Source organism: Rattus norvegicus, chromosome 12 (genome assembly GCF_021556685.1).
Source record: "Rattus norvegicus strain SHRSP/BbbUtx chromosome 12, alternate assembly SHRSP_T2T, whole genome shotgun sequence".
In the NCBI taxonomy this organism is placed as follows: domain Eukaryota; kingdom Metazoa; phylum Chordata; class Mammalia; order Rodentia; family Muridae; genus Rattus; species Rattus norvegicus.
The window spans coordinates 42,450,338-42,470,520 of record NC_141545.1 but is presented as its reverse complement, the minus strand read 5'-3'; the positions used below and the strand labels follow the sequence as shown (position 1 = coordinate 42,470,520).

General features: G+C 50.7%; 1 protein-coding gene across 2 annotated transcripts in view; it reads right to left on the bottom strand.

Moving 5' to 3' along the window:
- Positions 1 to 6,645: 6,645 nt before the first annotated feature.
- Ptpn11 (protein tyrosine phosphatase, non-receptor type 11) overlaps positions 6,646 to 20,183 on the bottom strand; it is a 59,770-nt gene continuing 46,232 nt past the window's right edge. For both annotated transcript variants that reach the window (NM_001177593.1, NM_013088.2), the window contains 3 exon segments: positions 6,646 to 10,193; positions 10,779 to 10,869; positions 13,254 to 13,366. In NM_001177593.1, coding sequence (NP_001171064.1) covers positions 10,800 to 10,869; positions 13,254 to 13,366 — 183 coding nt within the window. In that variant the 3' untranslated portion in view covers positions 6,646 to 10,193; positions 10,779 to 10,799.

The following is a 20,183-nucleotide window of genomic DNA, read 5'->3' as shown; positions in this document are numbered from 1 at the left end:
TGTCTCAAAACCAAGGTGGACAGCTCCTGACACCTGATGGTCGCATGCACACACACACACACACACACACACTTTTTAATAAAAAAAAAATGCCAGGCTCAAGCTGGGGGATGAAAACAGTTGATAGAGCTGCCTCTGGCAGAAAGCGAGCCACTTGACTTTCCTCTCTCAGGGTCTGGGTTCCTTGTGCGGAAGAAGAATTAAAGTTGGATATGGTAGTACAAGCCTGTCATCCCAGCACTGAAGAGGCTGAGGCAGGAGGACAGCAAGTTTAAGAGTGGCCTAGGCTATCTACTGAGAGCCTGCCAAGAGAGGAGGAGGAGGAGGAAGAGGAAGAGGAGGAGGAGGAGGAAGAGGAGCAGGAGGAGGAGGGGATGGAAGGAAGAGGAGAAGGAAAGGAGGAGAAAAGAAGGAAGAAAGGAAGAAGAAAGAAGGAAGGAAGGAAGGAAGGAAGGAAGGGAGGGAGGGAGGGAGGGAGGGAGGGAGGGAGGAAGGGATATAAGGGCCCAAAATGGCTGAAGGAAAACTCCAGACTGAGTATGCAAAGACAAAGAGATTCAGAAACATCCAGCATGCAGAGTCAACCATTCTCCAAATGAGGCATGCCGGCCTTCTTATAGGGGACCAGGGGGACTCTCCAGAAGGATTAGGTAATCTAAACTTTCACTGGTGGGTGCTAAGGGGTCACAGGCGGTCAGTGGTCTGCATTCCTGTGTCATGAACGTTTAACCACAGAATGAGATAGGGCTGCCCAGCACAGATGGCCCATCCTGAGATGAGATAGTTCCCCGCTTTTGTGGTTATCCCCAGCCTGTTTGTTGGGAGGGGTTTTATGACATTGTTCCTGGATTTCATGGTCTGTTACTGGAGCTGGTGTCTATGGTCTACTTTTCAAAATCAGAGCTGGTCTTTAAATGGAGACAAGTGGGGTTTATGTTGTCCTTTCAGAGGGAGAAAGAAGAAAAGGAAGCAGACGTAGAGGATGGGGAAAGGGGAGATTTCTCTTAGAAAGGGAAAAGGAGGAGCAGAGGAGAAGTGAAGGTGAGGAGGTGAGAAGGGGAGGAGGGAGGAAGGGGAAGGGGAGGAGGAGGGAAGGGGAGGACTTGGGGAGGGGAGGAGGAGGGGAAGAGACCCACTCTACTAGAGCAATTTCATGCCTGATACTACAGCAGATTGTTAAACTCTGTGTGTTTGGGTGTTTCACTGACATGTATGTATGCACACTGTGCAGACACAAAGGAGACCAGAAACGGGGGGCATTGTATCCCCTGGACCTGAAGTTACAGACATGCTGGGAACCGAAGCCTGGTCCTCTGGAAGAGCAGCAAATGTTTTTAACTGCTGGGCCATCTCTCTAGAGTCCATACCTGGACTGTAAACCTGGTCAAAAGCCCATGGCTTGGGGTCGGGGGGCATCATCAGGACTAGGAGAATAGTACCCCACATCCATGATCATGTCACCAAATGCAGGGCACATTCACGGTACAACCACAAACTGCAATCAAGGAACTTTGTTGCAACAGCTCCCCCCATGCTCTCCCGGTGCTCGGGCAGCAGGAGCTGGAGGTAGGGGTGCTGCCAGGCACCAGCATCCGGAAGGAAGGCACCCAAGAAGCCATGAGGAACCCACTTCAGTGTGCCGAGAGCAACAGCGGAAGCTCTATGAATGAGGACGAACATGACTTTCTTCGGAGCCTGGAAATCTGTCAAGATCCAGACATCCGCAGCTCCGGAGAAGACTAATTTCAGCATCTTCCTCTTCCCGCTGCAATCTCTTCCCATGGTTACAGGGATCTGGCAAGTGCTCCGGGGTTCCACAAGCTGGCGTGATGTCTAAGAATATCTGAAGCTGCTTCCCAGGCATCTGTGGGGTTGCATGCCATGGCTGGGGTATAATTTTATTTTATTTCGATACTGTCTTCGGATCCCCGTCTGCTCTAGAAGACTGGAGAGTTGGTGAGCCACGGACACCAAATAGGCTTCGGATCCGAGGGTCACCAAGATGGCTCCAAAGCTAAAGGGACTTGTCACCAAGCCTGATGAACTGAGTTTGGGCCCCAGGATTCACACGGCAGGAGAGGACTGAGTCCCACCAATCGTCCTCTGACCTCCACACGCATGGAATGGCACATATCTGATCCCCGCCCCCACCCACGCACACACAAATGAATAAACGCAAAACCTAAGGCAAGGCGCAGAGTTCCGAGAACATTGGCTCCTCTGGCAAAGATGGGATTTGATTCCCAGAACTACACCGTGGCCCTCAACGGCCCATTAACTCCAGCTCCGAGGGATCTGACGCCCTCTTCTGGTCTCCACGGGCACTGCAGACATGTGGCAGACAAAAATGAAAATTTTAAAATAATTTTTAATTTTGTTTTTCGAGACAGGGTTTCTCTGTGTAGCCCTGGCTGTCCTGGAACTAGCTCTGTAGAGCGGGTTGGCCTCAGACCCACAGAGATTCCCCCCCGCCCCCATCTCTGCCTCCTGAGTGCTGGGATTAAAAGTAGGAGCTACCACCACCTGGCTATAGGAAGAAATTTTTAAAAATAAAAAAAGCGAGGCACAGTGGCCCTCAGGAGGCAGAGACAGACAGAGTTGGAGACCAGCCTGGTCTACATAGTGAGAGCCTGTCTCAAAACATTAATTGATTTTAACTGTGTAAAATAAGAATTCAGACCCTCACCTCCAGATGAACTGACATAGGCTTGCCCAGGATTCTCAAGAACATTTATCTCCACAGGGAAATCTGCCTGCACAGGAGAACAGATGGGTGTCCTGGCCACCTCAGGCTCAGGAAGCTGCACACTTAGGGCTGTTGCCCCATGGTAGGGTGCTTGTGCCACCTGTCCAAGGTCCCGGGTCCCACCCTTGGTGCTACAAAAGGAAGTTTTGAGCCAGGTGTGGTATTACATGCCGGGAATCCCAAGGGAATGGAGGCAGAAGGGTCAGGAGTTTAAAGTCACCCTCAGTTATTTAGTGAATTTGAGACCAGCCTAGGCCATACAAAAACCTAGTCCCAAAGTTAGAAAGAAAAAAGGAAAGAGAAGAAAGAGGGAGGAAGGGAGGAAGGGAGGAAGGGAGGGAAGGGAAGGAGGGAAGGAGGGAGAGAAGGGAAGGAGGGAGGGAGGGAGGGAAAGAGGGAAAGAGGGAAGGAGGGAGGGAGGGAGGGAAGGAGGGAAGGAGGGAAGGAGGGAGGGAGGGAGGGAAGGAGGGAAGGAGGGAAAGAGGAAGGTCAGGCAGATAGATCTCATCAAGAAGGACAGAAGGGGGCCCTGAGACCACACTGGCACAGTTTGGAATAGAGTAGCTTGGTGGAGGGTGGTCCAGTGAGCCTCCCCCAAGACCATCACCCTCTGCCTGGCTCTGCTGTGGGAAGCTGAGCCTTGTGGGTCACAGGTGGCCCTGGCAGATCCCCCTAAGCAGTGCCCGTACCTCTGCCTCTTGGCCTTCTTGACTCAGCAGCAGGTTAGGACAGCACTAGAGTTGGGAAAGGAGGAAGGAACGACCAAGTACTTCTTCCTCTGTTCCCTGCCACTCCTTCTAAACCAAAAGTCTCAGCTGAGAACATCGTCCCTGGCCCAGGAACCTCCCCCTTCAGCCAAGTGACAGAACCTACAATCACATCTTCATAGCCACACCGCGCCTCTCAAAGGCAGGAAACCTGTCTCGGGATTGAAGAGGATTTGAACCGCAAATTATTTCAAAAGTTATAATTTCAGTATAAAGCTATTCTTGCTACTGTGGTGGTGCACAGTCTTTAATCCCAGCACTGGAGAGGCAGAGGCAGGTGGATCTGAGTCCAAGGCCAGCCTGGTCTACAGGGTGAGTTTCCAAGACAGCCAGGGCACAGGCTGAGATTTGTTTGAAAGCAAAACGGAACCCGTTCTATCCAGGAAGGGGAGACATTAGACATTTGTCCTTGAACTGCAAAACAGGCTTTGAAGTATAGGGTTACTTGCTTATAACATTTTTTTTCTTTTTTCCGGAGCTGGGGACCGAACCCAGGGCCTTGCGCTCGCTAGGCAAGCGCTCTACCGCTGAGCTAAACCCCCAACCCCGCTTATAACATTTTTAAAAAGAATTATTTATTTTACATGTTGGAGTACACTGTAGCTGTCTTCAGACTCACCAGAAAAGGACATCGGATCCCATTACAGACAGTTGTGAGCCACAATGTGGTTGCTGGGAATTGAGACCAGGACCTCCAGAAGAGCAGTCGGCGCTCCTAACCACTGGGCCATCTCTCTAGCCTCCCCCACCCCCACCCCTTGTAACTTTCGATTTGCTTTGTTTTTATAGAGTCTGAGGCTGACCTTGAACTCCCAACCTGCCTGCACCTCCCAGGAGGACAAGCTTGTGCCACCCCCCCTTGGTTTGCTTGCTTCCAACTCTTATCTCAGTAGCTATGTTCTTAGGTTTAAAAGACATGACATCATTTTACATATTCCTGGGGTTCGAGGGGCATTTCAGTCCGGTCTACACTGTGGTCAGCCAGGGATAAGCGGTGTAGCCATCATACAAAACATTCTCATTCCTCCCCGTTAGGGAGAGCTCAAATCCTCGCAATTAGCTATTCTGAAATACACAATTAATTGCTGTCAACCATGATCATCCTCCTGTGCTACAGAACATTAGGTTCTATTGCTCCCATCAAACTGCACCCTCGAGCTCATCCATCATCTTTCCCCTTCCTCCCCAGTGTACACACTTCTGATCGGAATGGTATCCGGGATCTTAAACAGCTGGGCCTCACGTGACTTGGAAAATAAGCTCTGGTAACTGTGATTTGACACAACTGGGAGGAGGGAACCTCAACTGAGGAACTGTCATACTGGACTGTGGGTAGACTAGACCATGGGAGGGCCCGTCCACTGTGGGTGGTGCAATCCCTAGGCTAGGGATGAAAAAAAAAAAAAGGGGGGGTGGGGGTGGGGCTCGAGTCAGAGAGAAGAGAGAGCAAGACAAGTAGAAAATGGTGTTCCTATAGTTTCTATTTCAAGCTCCCGGGATTCCTGCCTTGGTTTCCCTTGATGACAAGAGACTGCCAAATACACCCTTTCCTTTCCAAGTTGTCTTTAGTCAATGTGTACATCGCAGCAGCAACAGAAAAGCAAACTGGAACAACCACTACGGCTGTGAAATTCTAGCTCACTGTTGCCCAAATGCAGTCTCTGGGATCCGAACCAGGGAGGGGAGGGGCATCTGCAGCGAAAGCTCTAGGCCCAAGGGCTCTAGGCAGATGTGAAATGGGACCACACAGCAGGTCCTTGGGCCAGGAAATTCTCTGTGGAATGGCAACCGAATCCAACAGCCATGGACTCCTCACTGTACAATTTGGCCCTTCAAGCAAAACAGCCGCCACCTTCAATCGGAGCAGCCTGCTTGCAAGTCCCTCACATGTGGATTACGGGCTATCCACCCTCCCTCACAGAGAAGGTGGGAGGAGGGCCCTCAGTCTCCCTAACCTTCAGCAAGCAGCTCCTCCCTGACTGGAGAGGGCCTCAGAGCCTCAGCAGCTGCTAGGGTACCACCCACATTGCCGGTCACCCCTCACCCACACTCTGTAAGGTGCCCAGTAAATTCATCGGCCACCCAGAGCTCAGATGAATTTGTACTTTAGTTTGCCACTGGAACTGTATGAGACGGGAGCAGGTATTACTTGTGACTCCATTGGGAAGGGACTACATTCACCTGCCCATCTTGGAGAGGCACAACACCAGTAGGCTCTTTAACAGCGACTATAACGATCTTACCACGGCCCTCCATGTACAGCCCAAGATCTCAGGAGGATGTGAACTAAGGCACGGAGAGGCCTTGCACTGAGGTGGCCTGGCTCCTCTTCCTTCCTCACCCCGTGAGGTCTCGGCCCTGTCAGGCACCTTCAGTAGGAACATCCCATTAATAACCTCTGACCTGCCCTCTGGGTGGGTGGGTGGGTGGGGGATATGGGGATGTTTCTCCTGGCTGACCGGCACCATGTCAGGTGGTTTGGGGTTTTGTTTTCCTGTCTGGCATGGCTCAGAGCCTGGCATTTAAAAGGCGATCTGTGTTTTCTGGAGAGCGAAATGACTGGGTAGATCATATCACTTTTATGATATGCTTGGGCTAGACCCTAAGACCCATGGCATTTTATAGTGTAAGTACCCCAATGCCTTCCTTCCCAACAGAGAACTAAGAAGCACCTACTTCAGTGTTTGGTAAACGGTTTCTTTCCGTCCGGTACATGCTGTGGTCAGAGGAAGGTGGCCGAGAGCTGGAGGCCATGGCTCGCAGTAGGAAGCCTGCCTGGAATACCTCAGTGAGAAGTTGGGGTGGCTCGGTGATACAGACCAAACTTTTGCTTGAACATGACTTGTGCAGGGACCACCAATGTCCCCAAGGGTAGTGCTGTCCCTTGACGTGCACCTAAACACTACTCGGCCAAACCTGTTTCCCCGTCATTCCCACAGTGACCGGTTTGGGTCTTTTTTCACTCCTGAGTCCTTCCAGCCAGACCTGCTACCTGTCCCCTGCGTGCCAGGCCACTCACTGCTGTGCACAGTGCCTGAGGCACTCCTGGGCTGACGGGCCACCTGAGCTGCCACCGCACTTCTTCCCACCACCCCCGAGATGTGACAGCAGAGCAAATGACAAACACTGTGATACAAGAAAATGGTTTTATTCTCACTTTTAGTTCCAGACAGCTCACAAATACACTGCCTCTGATGATACCCGGATGCACATACACTCATGACGCAGGTGGGGAGGCAACAGCTTGAGGTTTCTCTACACAAACTATTCTGTTAATGTCGCTTAAAAATCCGCAGACTACACGATATGCGTGGGCAGAAGCCCGCTGAGTGCGTCTCCTGACACTAAAGTGTAATACACAGCAAACAGCCAACACTTACATGATTCACACCAAAATGATGACACCCAAAACACGTTCCTTTTAAAGGACAGGTTTATCAGTAAAATATTATATTTCTTTAATACTCTGCCTGATGCTTCCTATGCTGTGGGAAAGCTAAGCGTGAGTCTAGTCACTAGCTTCTTGGATGGGCCTTTCCCACTAGCTTTTAGTAATAAGAGTCACAATTAGGTCATAAATAAACAGGTATATTATTAATCCCATGATTGAAGTTTAGGAGGGGAAGTTGTCAAACTACTTTGATGCACAGCCAGGTTCTACAGCACCGACAGGAGCTGCTCTCTGCTTTGCTGTGTCCCGAAAACTCTGCAAGAGCAGAGCTGCTAGCGATGGGAGATGCAGTAAACTCTACTCGGGAGTTTCTTTCCAAGAAGGGGAAGAGATTCAACAAAACGGTAGGCTAGCGCAGACCCTATGACAGGCATCTGAAACGATGTAAAATGTCCCCAGACAATCAACAGGAGCAGAGCCCACACTTCTACCTGTGTGTTTCCCTCCCGAGTGCACCTACCTCGGTCCTGTTGCAGGAAAACAGGACTCATGCTCTCTTGAACCCCCAGCAAACCCCTGGAAACAATGCTGAGCACCTCTGAGCTGCTGGCGGTACTGTTTCCCAGCCCCAGTTTCCCATTAGAAAGGCACCAACTGCAATGGCAGAGGCAGCCTGGGGCATCAGGAAGGCCGCACACCGTGTGACAAGCATTAATACTCTCAAGTGAAGCTTTCTAGAAACCAAGGCCATGTGCTAGACAATCTCCCCACCCCACCCCTCCCCAAGTACAAAATCCTATGCTTCTAATTTAAAAGGCTCAGCAGTGAGGGGACCATGTGTGTCACATGTCGTCTGCTCAGTGCTGGCCCTGTGCCATGACTTGCTCATGAACCACCTGTGCAACTTTCACCCCACTGTTTCAAATCCACACCTCCTCTTTCCAGACTCCACAACACACCAACACACAGAGCGCCCTCCTGAGACCCTGCGACCACCTTCCATCACACTGACAGACCCGGGAGGATGGCCACTGACTGGATTCTAGGAGGGAATCCGAAGGAAACCACTTGCTGTGCTGAACACGGGCCAACCACAGGTCTCTCTGCTCCAGGATCTCAAGCTGCAGGTAGAAATGTTAGCTCAGTAGAACAGCTGCTCAGCTAACCTCTGTGTGCTGGTGATAAACTCTGCCCTCCAAGTCCAGAGTCTTGATATTAGCAACAACCCAACATAGTTCACTGTGACAATGTGCTATAAAGAATGGGATCTGGGACCCGGCTGTGAACACTGACTGATTTCATTGCGGGCTCGCCGAGAAGACAGCAGTCTCCACATTCCGGCCAGGCCACGGTGTGCTCTGAAGCAACTGAATTCAGCGGAGAAGGACAAGGATGGATGCACATGCTCTAAGGAAATGGTGGCCCCTGTGCTCCCCAACTACCTCAGGCTACCAGGGAGTAGGAGGCCCCAGAAAGGGCAGCTGCAGGGCAGGTCCAGTCCTTCCTTTCAGGAACTGAAGCAAGAAGAGTGCAGGTGGAGCCTGTGCCAGTGCTTGGTCATGAGCATCGAATCTGGAAGCTCTCGTCGAGACGTGCTCTCGAGGATCAACACTCGGGCAGAGGGACAGCTCTGGAGAAGGCACTTACGGCAGAACATTAGCAGATCCTGCTGTTTGGCTAGGGCAAAAGCATCTGACTGGAACTGACAGGAGGCCTGGCCAAGACTGCCCCACTTCACCCTCAGCCAAGGCGCCGGAGAATGAGCTCCCATCTACTCACTCACCAAGTCTTCAGGGGCATGGTACAGCACACATGTGGTGACAGAAAAGCTGACTCAGAAGCTTCTAGAAGGCCTGCTGTACATTTCTCATCTGACACACAGTTTACACCAGCTACTATAAGCAGCCTGGGCTCTTGCTAACTACAGCCACTTGCTTCTATGGCACGGGCTGGGGCTATCTGACAGACTGGTGGCCCCAGAGCATGGGACCACCACTCCACACCTTGGGCTGAGCCTGATTCTCTCATAGCAGCCACGGAAAAAGTCATGCTCGCTCCAGGCCTGAGTCTGAAGAAGGCCTGGCCACTTCTGCCTTTGCAACTTGGGGGACACATTAAGGACCCAGCCATCTGTCTACACAGACACCCAGGAGAAGAGACGTGGAAAACACCACATTAAAACAGAAGCCCAGTGTCTTGACCATGTTGCCAACTTCCCAAGTGACCCTCACAGGACAGAGGGGCTCATGAAACCCAGGTCAGACTTGCTGTACTGAAGAATGGGGGTGGGGGGCAAGTGAGGACCAAATACTGCTCACCCAGGGATCTTACCAATACTCCAGTACACAGACAACATGGTGGCTTTTCCCAGAACAGCTTCACTGTCCACACCTGAAGCCAAGGAGCCATCTTCAGAGGAAAGACTTCTCACACGCCAGTTCCCAGGGCCTTTGAACCATGACTTCCTATCCCTATCCCTTGACCCTCTAATACAATGACTGAACGGTCATTTCACTAAAGAAAAGAAGCCACCAAACGTGAACTGTCCTTGACCAGGTCAGTCTGTGTTGAATGTGCCCCAACACGTATCTGCAGGAAGCACAGGATCCCCAGTGCCATGGTGTTGACAGAGAGATGCTAAGGGGCTGCTCAAGGTGTGGTGGGCTCAGGCCATAAACGAGAGGCCACCTTCATGTCCCCCATCCAGTGTGGCACAGTCAGAGGCCCTCGCCAGATGCAACCCTCCCAGTCCCTGGGGTCCCTGGAACTAAACAGTGAGTCTCTGTGATGATGAGGGACCCTAAGCAGCCACCAGCCAGGGCACTGGGAGCCCCATGAAGGGCAGCAAGATGAACAATGATTTTGGGGGAGGCTGTGCCTGAAGTTCCCTAAATCCTTTCTTCTTACAAGGAGCCCATAACTCCTCAAAGAGAAAGGAAGAAAAAAAAAAAAAAATCAGGTCTTAACAGGTCTGTTAAGGTCATAAAAAGAAACAAACAAAATCCTGCCCGTGACTAGAATTTGAGTCCCACAATGTAGAAAATACAGAGCACAATTTAGCTGCTTCACAATTCAAAACCAATTCCATGACAATAGCACTGTCAACAACGCAGAGCAGTTTCTCCTTAGCTGAGGAAAGGAGGTGCCAATTAGGCACGTGCTCTTTCAAATGGTTCCAAACTTCGCTTCTCAAAAGGCAGTCAGTCAACCCCGGCGAGCTTCTGAACACGGGTCCTGGAAACTTTCTCGTCTATTCTTGACATTTTAGGGAAGGGGTGAAAGTTCACATCTGAGAAAGAAACAAGTTACAACTTTTAGAGAGCACACATCTAAAAGCATGGGAAGCTTTACACCTTCTTTGGGAGATGCTGGGCACTGAAACTAGCATGTCACACACACACGCATGTGCACACACACACACACATGCACACGCATACTGAATAAATGCTTTCTGTTGAGCTACTCTGTCACTGACAGACATTTCCATGTGTGATACCATTCTGTGTGTTTCTAACTTACCACAAAAGACAGGGAGGCATCTCACAGAGAAATGACTAAATCAAAAAAGCCAGGGGAGCCTGGGACCCCACGTCCTCAGAGGCATCCCTGCTGTTGATGCCAAGAGGTCACAAACAACAGGGCATGTACCACCCAAGTCCACTCCATCCCTGTCAACTGCTGTGCCAGCTCCATCCCATGCAGTTAACTGATCTGACTTAATGAACTGTAAACCAAACCCGGCCTGGAGAGGGGCAAGGCAAAGAGAAAGGCTGGTTTGCACGACTCAATCACAGGACGTCTTGCTCTGGCACGAACAAGTCGCCTGCCTGTCTGGACCACTGTGGCCGGCCCCAGGGAGAGACTGGTGTCATACCTGCGTGCTGCCACCCGAAGCTCATCTGAAACTCCTCTGCTGCTGCATGAGGCCCACGTTCTCATAGACTCGAGCGCTGTCCTCCCGCATTCTGTAGACACACAAGAAGGAAGACACTTACCTGACTGCCATGTCCAGCTAGGCCAAGACTGACCCCTTCTCACCCAGGAGCTGGCTCTCAAAATGGACATCAGACACAGACTATTATGAATTTGGAAAATCAGCAGAGGCCCTGAGTCCTGTCTTCCAGAGTATGAATGGAGGGAAGGCAGCTTGGAGGGCAGTGAAGGAGTAGGTGCACAAAAGACAGGAACTGTGGCCATTTCCACAGAGGCATCACAAGTGAGGGCTCCAGTCACCCTTAGAGCCTTGGATGAAGAACTAAAAGCACCCAAAGGCCTAGTCTCCTTCTGTAAAGAAGGCTATTAGCCAGCTGTGTGGGACAAAAGGATAGGATCTCTGAGCAGCCCTGGGGCCTAGGATCTCAGGTGTGCATCCCTCATGGGACAGCACGAAGGCAGATTGCCTGTCAGTCACTGGTGAGCTTTGTAGGAAGGGTGCTCACCCAGTAGTGTGAGTAGCGTGAGGTGCTGCTCCCCAGCAGGTTACTATAGCTATCAATTTAAGACACCAGTATCACCAGTCAGCCTGCTGGGGCAGAACAGAGCAGGAGGAGGGAAGGTGACTCAGGAGAGAACACCCTTCCCACATGATTTCATTTCTGTGTTTAACAGAGAGAGAATGTAAACACAGGCCTCTATCTGCTATCTATCAGAGCTGTGTAGAGCCAATATTAAAGTCAGCGGGGCTTTAAAAGCCCACAGCAGAAGCAAACAAGTGGGATTCCAGGGGAAAGTAAAAGTAAATGTTAGGGCAGAGAGCAACCTTGTGGTACAGACAGCACAGCTGCTAGCCACGTGACTGGCTAACAAATACTGCCCTGTGTGTTTTACTTTAACCCAAGAGCTTGCAAGGCCCTTCTGGAAAGAACCAACGTGTGATGACTCTACTGGCCAGAGAGTCCCTCTGTGTGCTATGCCTTGGGGTTTTCCTTTCCCAGGTTGCATGAGGGGTGGAGACATGTAAGTCTGGGCTCTTACAGACATCAAGCACTGGGGTGACAGGAGGAGCAGAGTGAAGGAAAGAGGTCACAGTAGACTTCAATCCTAACCTGGCCAAACACCCCTGGAAACTGTCACTTAAAATGCAGGGACCTGGGTTTCCTGGAATGTGAATGTGGTTTCTACTGGAGTCCTGCTTCTCCCGGGAGTCTTCAGTAGCCGGCTACAAAGCACCAGCTCAGAGGACTGGGGTGTTTTACCCCAAAGTGGCCTAAGGACACTGACCTCAAGAGCTATAAGCAGACTAACAGACACAAGGATGACGTGTAGACAGGCGCAGCCACGCTGCTGGTTCAATACTGTACCACCCGAGCTCTCCGAGCCACCATACTGGTGAGTTCTCACAGTGCTGTGTCAGTGAAAAACCAGTGAGCACCAGGAGCTAAGTTCAGTCCCTCTTGGGGTCTGACTGACAGAGCCTGGGCCCTTTCTGCTTCTGGGTGTGTCTCTAGTTCAACTCACACTCTGGAAATGTCAGTTTCCTGTCAAAGATGCACAAACCATTAAGATGGCATCATGTTGAATGCCTCTGGAACAAAACCTTCCCTGAGATCTGAGTGCTTCCAGGAGAGGTATTCATTCTCCAAGCTGCAAGGTCAGCAGGCAGCGTGCTCTTATGGCTCTGGCTGCAGTCTGGGGCAAGCTGCCCTGTGGGCTGAAGCAATGAGCTTGAAGCAGCGCCACGCAGCAGCCGCTCCTTAAAAACAATCTGTCTTCAGCAGCACTGCACCCCCTTCTGGCACTGCGTGGTGTGTGGGAAGAGCTTTGCGCCGTGTCCTGTCCCTAAGCCGCCTGCTGCTTCCTTTGCAGGATGCCCATTCGTAATGGCCCGCCATCTCCCACTAGGATGGCTGCCCCTGTGCAACTGTCACCTTGCTGGGTTTTGAGGGGTCTGTCTGTCTGTCTGTCTGTCTGTCTGTCGGAAAGAAGAACTCCTTTACAAGAGCAAAGCTAGGCCTGTAGGCTCTGGCTTTCTGACCTTTGGTTTAAAAACTCTTATTGGTAGATCATAGTCCTGTCCACGCATAAATATAGAACTTACTTATTCTTACTCAGAGTCAGAACACACTGTAAGGACAGCATTGCCTCTGAAATAATGCTAACTGCAAAAGGAAAACGCGATTTTCCCAGAGAACCCTTCCTAGCATGCTTAGGGCCCCACAGGGTCCTGGAGGGCCCAGCACAGGCCTCCTGGTTAGGGGCCTGGAAACCCTGCTGAGACATCGTCCACAGTCCCTAGAGATCCCCTGCGCCTGACCGCCCCATGTACCATCAGTGGGTAGCAAGCAAGCATGAGAGAGGAATACAGACAGCAAGCTTTGACCAGAGCTATAACGCCAACATCAATACTTACTCCGCACAGGGTGGCGTTGGGGTGCAAGGTGGCAGGGGACTCTGATCGCCACTTGTCTGGTCCACCAGGGAATACTTAATATTGGTATATTCATGTCCTTTCCTTTTGCTTTTCTGAAAGTGGGAAAAAATACAAGTAAGAAGGACTGTGGACTCGACTTTTAGAAAAACACAGGAATAGAAGGCTATTTCATCAAAGGAAACGAGAGAGAGACAGACAGATGGACAGACTAGACTCTTATGAACACTAACATGTTGACCAAACTGTCAGGAGCTCCCGGCCGGCCGGCCCAGCACCTGCAGGAGGAATGCGCTGTGAACACATCCCTAGGAGACCCAGAAGCCGGAGGGATGCAGGAACTGCCCACTGATGCAGACCAGAGGCCTTCCTCCTACTGCACGAGCTCTAATCACCGTGTGCAGGGGTGGAAGGCACAATAATGCACTTTATTTATTTAGCATATTGGCGATGGCACCCAGAGCCCTTGTACCATGTTGGGCATGTGTTGAGCCAGTGAGACACTCCCCCAACCCTCCAACCTACCTCCTATATACCTCAGAAAAGACCTCCGCATCCGAAGATGAAATGGTGGGGCAAGGAAACCAGCAGAGCAAATCAACAGGAAAGTAATCTCATCCCACCATGTGCTTGCGTGTGTGAGAGGTGTGAGCGCTCACACATGCCACACCCGTGTAGAGAGCAGAGAAGAGCCCTGTCGAGTCCGCTCTCCATGCACTGAATATCCGTTGACAATGCATTTGTACTGAGCACGCGCACACTCACCCTAAGTTCAAGGCCTGCCCGGCTACATGAAGACCACAGGAGGAGTGAGTAGGTTCTCTACAAAGCCAAGCCCTTTATACATGGGACAGGAGAGCCTACAGGCTTCATGTCTAAGACTAAGTCCCCTTGGATGCGGAGAGATGGACACACTATGCAAGGTGGCAAGGACCACTGAGCACCATTCATGGATGTACTCCCAGGCCAAAGGCAACAAATCCGATCAAAGTGGGACTCTTCAGTGGCCACTCTCTCTTCACTCTGGATGCCTTCCATTCTGGAAGATGAAGCAGCGAGGAGAGGGCACTGCACATCCATGATCACAGCACCCAGGAGGAGGCAGGAGGAACAGGATTCTAACCTCATCTCTGGGCTAGAGATAAAACAGCAGTTAAGAGCTCATGCTGCTCTTGCAGAGGACCAGGGTTCAAGTCCCAGCACCTACATATGATAGCTCACACCTGGCCAGCTTTAACCCCAGCTAGAGGAGATCTGACACCTCTCCCTTCACAGGCACCTGTGTTTGTGTGCACATAGACACACACAGACACATAATTATAAATAAGATAAATATTATAGAAGAAAGAGACCTTGTTTTAAATCCCATCTCTGAGACTGAAACTGGAAGGGCAGAAAGGTGGGGAGGAAAGAGCAAAGGATAAGGGGGAGGGGGACCCACAAAAGGAACTGGAGCAAAAGGAGGGAGAAGCTCCCCTGCTAGCAAAGCTGTCGGCATGGTTGAACCATGCTGCCCAGTGGATCTGCACAACTCTCTCCCTGCACAACAGTGATGTCATTCTCTCAACTGACAGCAACCACCCATTTCTCCCTCACTTCTTGGAAACCAAAACCACTTATTTCTGCACAGTGACCAGTGTTTTCTGGGGAGGGGCAATTAACGTGGCCAGCAGGAACTATCTGAACAGTGAGAGCAGCCCAAGAAGCAGCAGCTCAGAGTCGTGCATTCATTTAGGAAGACCGTCAGGTTAGCTGGTCCCAGTGCTGTGGCTGCCTTGAGGGGATGAGGTTCTATTTCACTCACAGGTGAGGGGAGTGCCTCCCTCAGAAACCCCCTGACTGAGCCTGCGTGCTTAGACTCATCCATGGGCACCTGATGTGCAGGGGCAAGAGGCTAAGACCGCACTGATGCATCCTCCATGGGGAATCCTCTGACCTTTCCTAACTGTGCAGACAAGCTGCCTCTGAGCCAAGAGCCCTGGCCTGACTCCTTTCTGAACACCATGACTCCCTCCCTCCACATCCCATCAGGTACTCTTACTGCTTCTGCCTCTCCCCATTCTGCCTCCCACCCTGCTCAAACTATTATCAGTTACCCCTCCAATTGCCCAAGCCTGGCCCCACCATTCCACAGGAGGTAGAGTTCCCTCTGAAATTGGGGTCATTTTATACCACCCCTCTGCTTCCCCCTGCCCACAGTGTCCACAGAGCAGTGTATGACTCCTTCGCAGGATCCTGTACCAGCCCAAAGGGGAAAAGTCCCCATAGGTGGGTGCATTTGGGAAGCTACTGGAACGTCTGACATGTGACCCATTAAACAGAAGTGGGCCCCTAGGTGCAGGGCTTGGATAGAAACTGAAAGCAAAGGAGTCTGCTTCTGTCTGTTCCCATTTCCCAACCCACAAGGATGTGGAGGGAAAGAGGGAGGGAGGGAAAGAGGGAGGGAGAGAGGGAGAGGAGGAAGCAACTGCACACACACACTCACACACTCACACATACACGTGCGCAAAGAAGACATGGGGCGGGGGACTGGAGAGATGGCTCAGTGGTTAAGAGCACTGACTGTTCTTCCAGAGACCCTAAGTTCAAATCCCAGCAACCACATGGTGGCTCACAACCATCTGTAATGGGATCTGATGCCCTCTTCTGGTGTGTCTGAAGACAGCTACAGTGTGCTTATATATAATAAATAAATCTTAAAAAAAAAAAAAAAAGGCACGGGTGACCCTGAAGACCGTCAAGCTGAATGAGAAACACCAGACGCAGAAAGCCGAGCACCCCTAGACTTCTAGAAACTGTGCTAAGGGCGGGGCTGTCAGGGACAGGAGACACTGATCACAGTTCGCATCCTCAGACACAGCATCTTCCATGACACTGGAGGCCTCGTGCTCAGCACTGGACTGGACATGGTGGGACAAACTTGAACGCTGCTGAGAAGAGACCCCAAATCTCAGCACACACAGAAAGAAGTGGGCTGCGGGGTGCTGGGCTCACTAACCCACTAACCATGACAACCATCCCCCCGCATTTCCACACACGAAATACTCGGGGCACTTTCAATACACAGTCACAGGACTTTTGTTTTGAGGCAGGGTCTCACCATGTAGCTCTGACTGGCCCAGAACTCACAGAAATCCCCCTGCCTCTGCTGTACTGGGATTAAAGGCCTGTGCCACCGTGCCCAGCTGGCCTTGATCCTAACTTCCCTGTGAGGAAACCTAACCATCATCTTCTCCACGAGGCAGAGCTGACCTGGCTGACTTGGATCAACCCAGTTAGCAATGAGGCGCTGATGCGGTGCAGAAGGGCAGGCAGGCACAGCACGCCGGGGTCTCCTCGGCTACAGGGTGTAACGACAGCCCTCTGGAATGTCCCAACCATGGAGCAAGAGCAATAGCGTGACATACAAAACTATTCCAGATGAAAACAGGAAAGAAACGGAATGCTGTGCGTGCCATGTGACCCTGACCACCAGCAAGACAGGCTGGAGAAATCTGAGTGTGAGTGCAGGCTACTTCAGCTCTGAGTCACGTGTACGTCTGTGTGTGCACATGAGGACAGGTGCCTGAGGAAGCCAGAACGAGGGTGAGGGTGTGTGTGTGTGTGTGTGTGTGTGTGTGTGTGTGTGTGTGTGTGTGTAATCCCTTGAAGGTGGAGTGCTGGGAACTGAACTCGGGTCCTCTACAAAAACAGTGTATCCTTAACTCTGAGCTATCTCTCCAAGACATATGTTTGATTTCTTGTTTGATTGTGTTTTTATCAAGGGAAGGTCTAACATAGCTCAGGCCAGACTGGAATTCCCAGTCTTCCTGCCTCAGCTTCCAAGTACTCAGGCTACACAAGTGTTTAGACATGCCTGGCAAGCTTGTGTGTAGTCCTGGGATGGACCCTGGTAAGGGCGCTCATCCCGGGCAATGCTCCAGCCCTGACCTGTAGATTACACAGAGCTTTCAGTTCGCCTCCTCAACTTGGTAACCGTATCGTGACTATGTAACAGAACATCCTTTTGTAAATCATGCACCAATACACTCAGAAGCAGAGAGGCCCGGATGTGTGTAGCTTACAAACATTCCTTTCAGCTGGGCACTGGCGGTGCACACCTCTAATCCCAGCACTGCGTGGGCAGAGGTAAGCAGATCTCTGTGAGTTTGAGGCTAGCCTAATCTACAGAGTGAGCTCCAGGATAGCCAGGGCTACACAGAGAAACCCTGTCTTGAAAGAACAAGCAGAAGAGGCACTCTTAATAAGCAAGTGGCCCAGGACTGACTGTCCCCACAGTGCTCTGTCCTGTCCTCTGTTCGCCTGTCTGTGTATCTCTTTCTTGCTGGCAAGTGTGTGTGTTTTGTCTGTCTTTGTCTCTCTGTCTCTCTCCCCTTCCTTTCCCACGGTTCTCCACCCAACTGCCACTTTCTTGTTTTTCTTCACCTTCTTTAGCAAATTCTTTTACTCCCAAAGGGCTTAACTCATCCCAAGTTGGAAAATTACTGCATTTTGAAATAATTCATTATCCTAAATGAATTTTGTCCTGTTGCTTAATTCAGGAGTCTGCCGGGCTTGGGCTGGAGCCGCAGTGGAGCGGTTCAGGGTACAAAGTGTTTCTGCAGAGAAAAGCTCAGGTCCCACCAGCGACACTGGGCAGCACACATCCTGGTCCAAGGGCTCCAAGGCCCTCCTCCTTCCACACAAACACAGGCTCATACGCATTTCAAGCTATATTTAAAAATAAGCAGGGAGGGGGTGTTGATTGTTCTGTGTGCAGCTGACTGTGTGCAGTGGTAGTTTTCTTTTTCATTGTTTTATTGTTTTTGCAACAATGTCTATATAGCTCACACTGACCTGGAACTCAATACACAGCAAAGGATAACTCTGCATTTCTCACTCCTCTGTCTCAACCTCTCAAGGGCTAAGATTCCAGCCACATGCCAACACTTCAGGTTTACGTGGAGCCAGCCCATGGCTCTGTGTGTATTAGACAAGTACTGTACCAAGGGAGCTCACCCCAGTCCAAGCCATGTATGTACAGAAACGTATGTTTATTTCTGAGACAGGCCTCACTGTGTAACTCTGGCTGTCCTAGAACACACTATGTAAACGAGGCTGACCTTGAATTCATAAAGACCAGTCTCATCTCTAGATGCTGAGCTTAAAGGTGTGCTCCACCACACCAGACCACACCACACCACACCACACCACACCACACCACACCAGACCACACCACACCACACCACACCACACCACACCACACCACACCCGTCCTGTATTTATTTTTAAGCACCTAAGTTCCATATCCCAAAATCAGAGTTAATACAATTACCCAGTGCTAACACATGCTAGTATTAAAAATAGATTAGCTGAATGAATGAGTGCATGTATGAATGAATGGGTGAGTGAATGAATGAATGAATGAATGATGAGTGAGTGCAAGCTAGCATTCTTCAGGTGGGATCAGCAGGCACGCTCACTTGCTAACATGTAAGTGATCAAAACACATGCTTTGTGTCCCCATCAGTAAACACTCCTTCCCCCCAGTCAACCAAGTTAGTAAGTTTTATTTTTTCCCAAATTATTTCCTAAGCCCAACTTATAGACTCAATCTTAGTAGTCTTATCGAAGGGAGGACTGCACAGTAATAACAAGGCACCAAGTAAAAGGCGTGAGGAGCAGCCAAAGTCCTTCAATTCTAACACAAATACAGCCCAAGTGAAACAGGGCTTCTCCCTGCCAGATGACAGGGTCTCCTGAATCGCTCCTGGCCAGGCTAAGCAACCATGGGCTGCCTCTTTAAGTTTATTCTCTGAGTATAAACTAGGAATGGTCCCAATTAAGTGTAGCTGGAGGACATGTGTAGAAGACCTTCAGGGTAGCCTTACACTCGGAGGTGCAGAGGTGCAAGTCAACAGTGCAGCGCTAACTTAGTGTGCATGGGGCTCAGGTGCAGCTCGGCGGCAGAGTTCTGATGTAGCTTGCATGAGGCCCTGGGTTTGCTCTTTGACACCACCAAAAATTTGTTTATGTTGAATTCATATTTAAAAAACTAAAGTTGGGGATGGGTGGCTTGTCAATCAATCATGTGACCTCAGTATCTGTGTACACCCGGTTTCTCAACATGTTTTTGCCACTCTACACGGTGTCTTTGTACCTAAACTCAGGAGGGGCCTTCCCTCTGGCTCTCAAGCTCTCTCTATTCTTCCAGGCCAGTATCGTGGCGCACACCTTCAATCTCGCATTTGGGAGCCAGAGCAGGTGCATCTCTGAGTTCAAGGCCAGCCTGATCTACATATTGAGTTTCAGGGCCAGCCAGGGCTACACAACCAGATGATCACTTTTTTTTTTTTTTTTTTTTTTGAAAGCTACTCATTAAGAGACAGCCTGGCACACTGTGACACGCACCACGTCCCCTCTCCTGGGCTTTTTGGAAAGCAACAGCAATAAAAAGGACAGCCATGGTTGGTGTTTAGAGAACACCCATCTGCTGTAGCACAACAGCGTTTGGAGGGGACAAGAGAGGCTCCCCAGGAGAACGTCTCCCTTCATCTCCCTTCACTTGGCACACCCTAATTGACTGGGCTTTGTGTCTGTTCTGAATAGCCTCACATGGAAAGGCTCCAACTGCACACTCTTCATTATGCAGAGCTTATTAAAATTGAAATTCACTGTTTCAATGCAGCCAAATTAGTGGCTCAAACTGCCATGCTCTATTAAAAATAAGGCATTCATTTTACAAGACGGAATCAGGATACATCAGCCTAGAGCAAAGCTGAGTCGGGCTGGAAACTGTAGGCCCTGAGCTCTAAGCCTAGCATGTAAAAGTTGCTTCCTTTGTGGGTGGCAGAGCCTTGCCAGCTCATGATGATGGCTCCACACTCCCTGAACTGGGAGGCAGTGGATGGTGACACAGCTTCCAGGGAGGCC